Below are 10,383 nucleotides of genomic sequence, written 5' to 3' on the forward strand. Positions count from 1 at the left end.
ACCGATTCAATTTTTTATTTTTTATTTTTTTTACTTAAAGATTAAGGAAATGACTATTAGTGAATTAGTTTTTTTTTATTTTTTAAAAATGTTTAAAGATATATAAAAAAGTTATTAAAATAAAAATGAAAAAATAAAAAAGAATAATAATACACCTATAACTCTTTTACAACTATTTTACAACTAATATTCAAACAACTAATGAAATCACACCACTCCATTAAAAATAGATTTTAATATTACAAAACTATCCTCTATTTCATATAAAGTTGTAAACTAGTTGTAAAATAATTGTAATGTTATCATTTTCCCAACAAGTGTATTTGCACTTATCAATCAAATTTTATCGGTTCATCATAGGTCTCATAGCTTTGCCTCACACTAAATAAAAAATTTACCCCCCCCCCCCCCAAAAAAACAAATAAAATAATTACATTGTAAAGCCATTCTTGCCCATAACAAATAAAAGATTTATGATTCAAATTATACCATGACGTACTTACCATATATCTTGAAATAAGGATTTTTTTTTTTTTTAATCGGTAACTCTTCAAATAAGTACTAAAAAAAATTCAAACAAGACGAACAATATAAATCCTCCGGATCCTCGTGCAAATTAAATGTTGCAACTTCCCCTTCAGAAAACGAATTTCAACCTACCCAAATCTAAACCCCATTCTTTGAATCACACACTCCGTCCACTTATGACAGGTTTGGAGAGTGAGATAAGAATTTTGTAATTTTTGTTTTAGAGTTTAAAATATTGTGTTTTAATATTATTATTGTGTATTGGAATTTGAAAAAGGTGAATTGTGATTTGAAAAAATTGAATTGTTTATTATATTTTGTATGGAGATTTAAAAAATGTGTAATAATGAGATGAGATGAGATGAGAATTTTGTATCTCATCCCATCCCCCAAACCTGCCCTTAAAATTAATCACTACACCCGTCCTTAGTTAATCACATTATTCCTAAAACTCAAGTTCATCTTTCACCACAAAAAAATATACCAAAAGTATTATCACCCTCCAAACAAACGAGTAATACTATTTATTATTGATTTTCTTATCATTCTCTCATCGTTTCATGATGTGACATTAGATAATTAGAAATTATTTATTATGTTTTAGTTGTGAACTTATCATTTAATGACATATCATATCATGAGATGATGAGTATAATTTTTTCAATAAAAAGCAACATAGAAAATTCAGTATGAACAAAAGATGCATCACGTACATGTTACACTCCTTGATATCTTCATTGGTGTGCTTGTACATGCAGTTTTGCTCACGACACTCGCCGTAGAGCCAGAAGAAGTAGCAGACGGGCGTCCACGACTTGTCGTACTGGTGGAGGAAGCCGCATGCGTTGCCTTTCATGCAGACGCTTCGGAGCCAGTGTCGGCACACCGTCTGACGGAAGCTCCGCCTCCCGAGGCGAGGGTGGCCCCGCGGCGGCAGAGTCACCTACTAAGGCCGCAGTCCCGGGGCCCACGAAGGCCGCGTTGGCAGCCACGACTCCGACGGCGGAATCATAATTGGACGACATGGGGCCCCAAGGCGACGGTGGCATTGGCAGTGGGACCGGTGTCGAGGCCGCCCTCGAAGTCGAAGCTGAGAACCCCTCCGAGTCCTCCATTAAGGGAATTTCCTACCACCATGTCTTATATGTATATTTATGGGTTAGCTGTTGGTGGTGTTTGGAAAAAGCTTTGCTTGATTTTGATCTGAACAAGAGTAGTTACTGTTAGAGAATTGAAATACTTGTGCAGACTGTTTGTTGTCGATGTCAGAGTTTTAATGTGTAGCAACTCTTCGACTCAATTCTCATCATTTTTTTATTATTCTATATGGTATTAGATGATTGAAAATTATTTATTATATTTTACCTATAAACTTATCATCTAATACTATATTATATAATGATAAAAAAAATGATAAATAGATTTTTTCCCTTTTGCCCTTCATCGAATTAGGATGCTTACAAAAATGAATAAAATTTTTATAGGAATAATTTACAAAATTTCTTGATTTGCCGTAAAACCCTTCCTATGTATATCGAAGTAAAGCTAATAAGTTAAAGCATTTTCATTAATTGTGATTAATTTTTGTCTGTGCAACCCATACATTTTATGAGTTTTTTTTAGCAGAGAAGATACATGAATTTTAACGGACTCGAAGGTGTATGTGTATTGTTGTTGTGATTGGGGAGGTGAAAGTGGAAACTTATCATTTGCTAATTTTAATTTTAATCGGATTCATGCAGTTTAGTAATAGAGTAATGTTAAATACAGTCTTTAAATATGTAATGTACAACACTCATTTTGAAAAATAGTTGAACTCGCATTAAAATGTATTTTTTTTTTTACATAGATTCTAGATTTACCTATTTTTTTAAGAGATTACGCTATAAATCATTTCCCTGGATAATATGTCCTACTTAGGGCTGCAACCCGGCCCCTCACAACCAAGTTTACACCCGATCCGACCTGACCCGCTCTATTTATGGCGCCAAACCGAATCGACCCGACCCGATTAAAATAGACTCGGGTCGAACCCGTATGACCCGACCTTTACCAAACAAAAAAATACCTAACTTTCTGCACATCGATTTATCTCAGATATAAGCCTCAAATGACAATATCAATCTCCATCGATCTTAGATTCTTCTCAATCTCAAGAAAAAATCCTAAAAAACAAAAAATGAAAATAGCAAACTTTGCAGAAGTCATTCGGATGCAATCGTTTGCAGAAGCGGTAGTAGCAAACAAGAATAGTAGATATTCAGTCTTACTCCTCGCCCTCATTCTCGCAATGTTGAAGTAAACATTCCCGTCCTTGTTGGAAGCAATCACTCGAAGTCAGTCCCTCACATTGTGCTTCTTCAAGTACTTCTTAGTCAAGTACTTGAGATACCTTTTAGAGAAATTACTGTCAGAGGTGATAGAGATTTTGTTCTTTTTGCGGACAACGATGATGGATTCATAGAGAGCGCTGGCCTTGCCTCCGACCTTGATCCTCTCTTGGAGGAACTTCTCAAGTGAGGCAATATCCATGATCTTTTCCTCAACTGGCTTCGCACAATCAATCACGAATGTGGCTCCTTCTTCTTCCCCTTCGGTCCCACTGCTGCTACCCCGCGACTCATTTTCGCTGTGATTCTTCACTCCACAGACACGAGAGATAAAAAGGGAAGGGTTTTCCACTCGGGACTTGGAATTGGTTGACTAGGGTTTGATAACTGATAAGTTTGTATTTATATTCGGACGGGTTGACACTAACATAAACAACCCATGTAACTAGTCGGGTTGGAAACCGATCAGATAACGAACCGATAAAAAACCAGGTCGGGTCGGGTCATTTTAATTGGGTCCAACGGGTTTTTGGGTAATCTACACAGCCCTAGTCCTACTGATGTGTTTTTAGAGCAAAATGTGAGGCTATATTCTTCTAATCTCACTAATATAGAAACTCTAACAGAAAGAAATGCTGTAAATTCCAGAGTGTCTAAACCTGAAATTCATATTATATAATGCAAATATATATATATATATATATATATATATATATTTATAAACCGGTGTGTATACTTACATCAAATCGACATGTCGTATTTCACTCTTCCAATTATAAAAAGTATTTAAAAAAACCATTACAAAGTAGATTCCGTTTCGTGAAGCAACCATAGAATGCATGTGTACATTTACAGCGGGAATAATATGGAATGCTCTCAACCGTTAATATACCCAAATTAATTTGAATATTTTGAAATTACTTCTTCTCAAAATATTCAAGTTCAATAAATTTAGAGCATCCAGAATATATGTCAGTATGTGGGCAGGTTGAAGTTGACACACTTAACCCTTAATCCATTTTCAAGCAATACCACAACCAACTGATTTTCTCTCTTCGGAAAAAATTAAATATTAATGAGCGACACAATCCCGAGGAAGTCACATGCAATTCCCACACCCACCCGCTATTGTTCTTCTATTTTTCTTTTATTTTTAGGAAAATTACCACCCCACAGCATAACCCTTAAAATTCACCCATAGAACTATAAATCTCTTAAGAGACTAGCACAACAACCCACGGACTACAATCATGGTTTCTCACTTAAATCGCAGTTTAACCCCAAAAAGAATCGAACTTGTGACATAGGACTTGTGCACACAAGTTCTCCCTTACCACTTGAGCTACTCGCGGGTGGGTAATTCCGACTCCCACTAAATTAGCAACAAAGTCTGTCATCATATTGTATAATGTTCATTGTATTTGTATAATTGCATCAATAATATCCAGCTTATCCCAAGTTAACATAGATTGGTATAATCAGATAAAACTGAGTAATCGTGTAACGACCCATGTTTCACCAATCTACACCCAGTTCTCTTGCAAGGAAAAGATTGTCGATGTACACGATCAAAGGAGCTGATGTGGCGATGTAACTTTGCATTTCGATCCTTGCTGACGCCTCTGAAAGCAACATTATATACCATTATTGGTTAATTAAGTTTCAAAAAAAGAAACAAGATTGGTATGAAAGGATCAAATAAGTCAAATATAAATGAATTTTAGCAAACCAACCAATGGCATCACCTCCTGTACTTAGGTATATAGAACTGCATCCCCTATTGCAATGCAATTACAAAAGTGTCTTGAATACCAAAAGCAAATCGACAAGAAAGTCTCACTTTTTTTGTTTTCGATTTTTAAGTGAGCATTTGTACCAATCGCTTCATGAACTCACCTTCTTCGTTGAGCTTCTTCAGTAGCTGTGCCTTTGTAGGAAGGGCATACATCCCTGCAGCAACTGCCTTCCTGATGGCCCACACATGGTGGGGAGCAAATACCTGTGCATAAGCCTTGGAGGCTGGATCCTTCAGGGAATTCCCTCTGCCATATGGTTATCAGGAACTGTTAACTCTTGTCACATTAAGTACATAACATCAACTTTAACATCAATGTCAATCAGCTTAATATTTTAGCTAAAATTGCCGCATTTCTACTCAGAAATAATAAAATATTTTAGCTAAAATTGCCACATTTCTACTCAGAAAAGAAAATTCATTATTATTTTCTACTCAGGTTGTATACAAGAGAAACACTTAGCTAGGATTATAAATCAACAACAGGAAATTATGAACGAGTTGGTGTAAACCAATATAAAATTGGGATAAGATGAAATCCTTTTAAAATGACCTAATAGAGATTCTAAGGTTTTGTTGTGGGGGGGGGGGGGGGGGGGAGGTTAAGAACGCCATAAAATACGGAGTTCGTAACCTCTCGATCAGTTGGAATCAAATTAGGTATCCTCTTCTAAGCAAAATTTCAATTCTAGAGCCACCTAAAACCATCCCATTCCTTTATCACCGGAGTTAACCACCCTCAAAGGCAAGATATAAGTCCATGAGCAAGGACAATTTCAGTACCAAATTTCCTACTTTAAGCAAAAAGAATAAAATGCTAGCCCCATCCCATCCCTATACTACATAAATGGTTTTGAATGTTCTGACTTTGCAGGCAATATATGGGACTTCAATCGCCCCATACTCATGGATAATATCTTTCCAAATCATATTTCTAAAAGGCCAAAGAATAAAAATAAAAGAAGAACAAGAAGTGTGAATCTGTGATACCCCATATAATAAGGATAAGGATAGGTGGTGAATGAGATCTCACATTGCTTGGAAATGAGAAGTTCTTGCTCTTTATAAGATTCTAATGGAGCACCAATTATATCATTGATTAGTCATTTTGGAGTATAGGTCATGTAGATTGGGTCTTTTATTAGGGCGTTACAATGGTATCAGAGCCTATCCTAACCAGAAATGTGGGACTTAAGCCATGCTACCTAAGACAGACTGGCCCGACAAGGACGTCGAGAATTTAAGGGGGATAGATTGTAATACCTCATATGATAATGATAAGGGTAGGTGGTTTATGTGATCTCACATTGCTTGAGAAAGAGAAGTTTTTGCTCTTTATAAGGTTCTAATAGGGCTCCAATTGTATCATTGATTAGTCCTTTTGGAATATAGGTCATATGACTTGAGCCTTTCATTGGGGCGTTACAAATAGTATCAAAGCATATCTCAACCAGAAATGTGGGACTTAAGGTTTAAGTCGTGTCACCTACGATGGACAAGCCCAACAAGGACGTCAAGAATTTAAGGAGGAAGATTGTGATACCGCATATGATAAGAATAAGAGTAGGCGGTGAATGAGATCCCACGTTACTTGAGAATGAGAAGTTATTGCTCTTTATAAGGTTCCAATGAGACTCTAATTGTATCATTGACTAGTCTTTTTGGAGTATAGGACATGTGATTTGGACCTTCCATTGGAGCGTTACAAGAAGATATCTTTTTTTTTTTTACAAGTGCGTTACAAGAAGATATCCATATCCAACTGTGATCAGAAACCATACATAAGCATGATAAAAATGAAAGGAAGCCTTTTTTTTTTTTTTTATTCTTGATTATTTTGATGAGCATGATAAGGGGACAGAACAGAACCAGAAAAGTGTATTTGCGTCCTACAATTCGGGCATCTTAAGAATCTAAAGTGAAGGCACCACGTGAGAGACAGAGAGCATGAATTCTGCAACCATCCACCTTCCGTCTAATCTTCACCCGTACCCTTTACCTTGCCTTCGCAAAGCAACTCAAAGAAAGCACCACAGATCCGTTTTCCCATGTTTAGGTGCCCCTTATATACAAGTGCACCAGTTCCCCCATGCTCAGTTCTTAATGAGATTATACAGCAGAAACACAATATCTTGTATACATCTTGTGTACTAGCGTAATAACACCCTTTTTCATCATTAAAAAAATATTTATATTACCCATCAGAAAATATAGCAGAAACATACACTACCAAAAATATTAAAGTTTTAGTGCAAGTTTAATCAGGACCCATGTGCCACAAGATAACCATATCAGATGTTTAGCACTACAAAGAGAAGTGCTATGATATGAAAATTTTACTCAAAAGTTTCCTTTTACTTCTTGTTTTTCAAAGAGAAGTGTTATTCATCATTTTTTTGTCATCATCCTCTAATGTGGCATTAAATGATTAAAAAATATTTATCATCCATTACTTACCATTCAATTATTTGATGTCAAATAAGAGGGTGGTGATTAAGAAGGTGGTGAGTAGAGTTATTCTTTTCAGAATTACATTTTAATAATCAATCCATTTGTCAACGACACTAGTATTTTCTTGACATCAATCTCCATCATTTACTCCAGCCTTAATACTATTATAGACCACAAATTATTGGCCTGGCTAGTGGCTAATACTTAGATCATATGCCCGTTCTAGCAAATTCTTAAACGTAACCAACAACCATGTGCAAAATAAAATGGCTTCACACACACACACACACACACATATCATTTGATTGATAGAGCATCTTCTCAAAAAGGAAAATTTATTACTCTGCTTCTTTTTTCTTTTTTTTCTTGTGGTTCTGTCGCAATGTACGGATCATTCCTGACTAGAGTTAGGCCCCATACATGCTTCAAGGTAATTTCAGTTCTTTTCCTTCACTTTATCACTATTTTACACCAATCAATTCAACAAGTCCTTGGACTACGCATACAAATTTGAAAATTTCCAGAACACAACGCTATCATGTGCTGAAAATACTTTGAATACATGAAAATACTTTGAAGACAGAAAAATGCTAAACAAAGTAGGAGATCGTAGGCGTACTCTGTAGCTAGCATCTGCTCAAACAGTATCCTGACCATATCGAGCCCACGTTTCACTCTCAAGAGATTTCTCGAATGACTACCGGCTTTCTTTACTGTGTTTGCTGCGATATCTTGTTCAAGCAACGCCTGCAAGCTCCCAATCGACTTCGACGCCTCTGCAAGATCCTTAACCTAAAATCATCAAGTAGCGAATCAGTTACCATCAAATACTCAAAATGGAAAAAGAAAGAAAAAAGCAATGATTTTTTTTCATAAACAATAAGAAATTTTATTAAACCAAGTAATTAGGCATAGCCCAAGTACATAGGGAGCAATGAATTAATTAAGCAATTAAACCGGCATAGTCAAATGGCAGGAACACAGAGAAGAACGACGCATGAGAATTAGGTAAATTAAGTCAACTGGTTTGCTTTTCCAACATATTTCCTATTTTCCTGCGAAGAAAACTGAGAAAGAACAGCCAATTAACCCAAATAAAACTGCTGCTTTAAATTAGGTTAGCCTAAGAAATGGGTGAGCCTGTATTCTCTCTTTTAGAAATCAATGCAAGTAACTGACGGCTCAACAAGTTAATTAATTCGATCCCATCTTTCCTTCGCGTTATCTCGGAACCACACAAGGTTGATCGAGATGGGCGGAGTCGTGACTCGTACCTTTGCGACGTAGTCAATCTCGGCGAACTTAAAGGCGATACCCAAGCAGCCAAAGAGAGGCGAGATGAGAGAGCACGCGCGAGAGAAAGGCGCGACCTCGACGTCTGCGGTCTGGGCATTGACAGTGGCCGCGAGCTCCTTGAAGGCCTCCGATATATTCCTAAGAAGCTTGTTGTCGTCTAGGTCCGCCATTGACAAAAGATCTCTTTCTTTCTATTTCTCCGACTGGGAAATCAGAACGTTCTTTGCTGCTTCTGAATGAAGGAGGACGAACAATTTGCGTACAGATTATTAAGAAAGATGCCTCAGATGTCCAGCCATTATAGTCGGTGCCAAATAAAATATCTACTAAATTAGATTTTATGAAAAATACTATTTACAAGTTTATATATTTATATATTAATAGAATTTTGTTACTCATCATTTATACACACTACATATCATATTTATTTTTATTTTTTATTTTATTTTTCCTAAGAGCAATGATAGTTACAGTTGTGAGTGTACAAGCATCGAGCAATCACTTTGAAAAAAGTGAATAAATACGAAACTTATATGAAAAAAATTAATTTTAATAGTGAACCCTACTCTTTTTCAAAGTGACTGCACGGCGCTTGCACACTCCATGATTGTATGCAACATTACTATTTTCCTAAACTAATTGAATTCTTCTACTTATCATCCATATACCACACATTTGGTAAGAGAAAAAATTAAAAAGTTATGTGCGGTGTATGGATGATGAGTATAATTTTTCTAATAAGTGATGTATTGACACATCATATTTGCAAGCAATATCTCTCTTTGTATTCAATCGCTCAACCATTATAAAAATCTTGGCAGAGACCAGTCCTTAATAGCACACTGCACACTCATTTGACGTGGCAAACTAGGTTAAAATTACAGTTCTTTAGGATTTCTCCGAATAGTAATATTATACACTACACTCACATCTTATTTTGATCATACTAAGTATTATGTGACACATTCATCACTATTAGATGATAAAAAAATATGTAATAAATTATCATTAAATGTGTCACATCTTACTTAGTGGGATAAAAGTGAGATGATAGTATGGTGTATAGAATTTTCTTTCTCCGAATAATGTTGAAATTGTTTGGCCTCTCTCTCTCTCTCTCTCTCTCTCTCTCTCTCATGTCTAAACATCCTCTCATGCGAAATCTCTCTCTAACTTTCCTGATTCTCCTCATGTTCGAAATCCTCTTGTGAACCTCTGTTTATCCTCTTGTGCTCCTCTCTTTCTATGAATCTACTTCCATTTGAAATTTTTCTTCTCTCCCAGTTGCTTCTCTCTCCCGGCAAACCCATCTTATCCTCTTCGTGATTCTAGGGCAAACTCCATGCATCCAGATATCTCTCCACCCCTTGCTCTATCTCTCTTGTGAATCGTGGTTGTCAACCGTCGTTCATCGAAGGAAAACCCCTTGCATCCAAATCTACGACCATGTCAGAATAAGTTTCCAGCTGAACTTGTGTACATGCTTCCCCCACAACACATCGCACACCTTTCTATGGATTGTTTGCTGATTGTTGATTGCTTGGGCCTAATTGTTAACCTCTTGTATGTAATATTAAATATTTTTATGGACATTTGACAGAAGTGCACTAATTGTTAATCATTTTCTATGTAATTTACCTATTGATGAGACCCCATTAGTGAGGCGTGGTTGCTAATTTATTTTTAAAAAAAGTTCTATATGATTTTTGGTTAATGAGGCTCTGTTGGTGAGGCATCGTTGCTATTTTTTTTTATGCCTATCAGCTGTTAGATGGAAGTGCTTAACCAATTTTTAGTATTTTTTCTATTTTGTGCCATGTTGTATACTATAATTCTGGACTTTATCCATATAAATAAGTATAGGGATGATAAAATATGCACTTTATATTTAAAATAAACTAGTTTAGTGAGCATCATTTAAACCTTCCTATATTTTCAGATGAATTGAGGCAACAATCGCTAGGTGATGTAGAGGACTCTAGT

At 36.0% G+C, this 10,383-nt stretch overlaps 1 protein-coding gene and 1 pseudogene across 1 annotated transcript; both read right to left on the reverse strand.

Annotated features, from left to right (window-relative positions):
• Positions 1 to 2,539: 2,539 nt before the first annotated feature.
• Positions 2,540 to 4,255, reverse strand: LOC121265666 (annotated as a pseudogene).
• On the reverse strand, positions 4,236 to 8,687 carry LOC121264109 (accelerated cell death 11). The gene is made up of 4 exons (XM_041167161.1): positions 8,379 to 8,687; positions 7,724 to 7,896; positions 4,755 to 4,900; positions 4,236 to 4,480 (listed from the first exon to the last, which is right to left on the reverse strand). The coding sequence occupies exons 1-4, from the start codon at positions 8,568 to 8,570 to the stop codon at positions 4,374 to 4,376; spliced, it is 618 nt and encodes a 205-aa protein (XP_041023095.1). The 5' UTR covers positions 8,571 to 8,687; the 3' UTR covers positions 4,236 to 4,373.
• Positions 8,688 to 10,383: the final 1,696 nt, after the last annotated feature.

Source organism: Juglans microcarpa x Juglans regia, chromosome 5D, assembly GCF_004785595.1.
Source record: "Juglans microcarpa x Juglans regia isolate MS1-56 chromosome 5D, Jm3101_v1.0, whole genome shotgun sequence".
Lineage (NCBI taxonomy): Eukaryota > Viridiplantae > Streptophyta > Magnoliopsida > Fagales > Juglandaceae > Juglans > Juglans microcarpa x Juglans regia.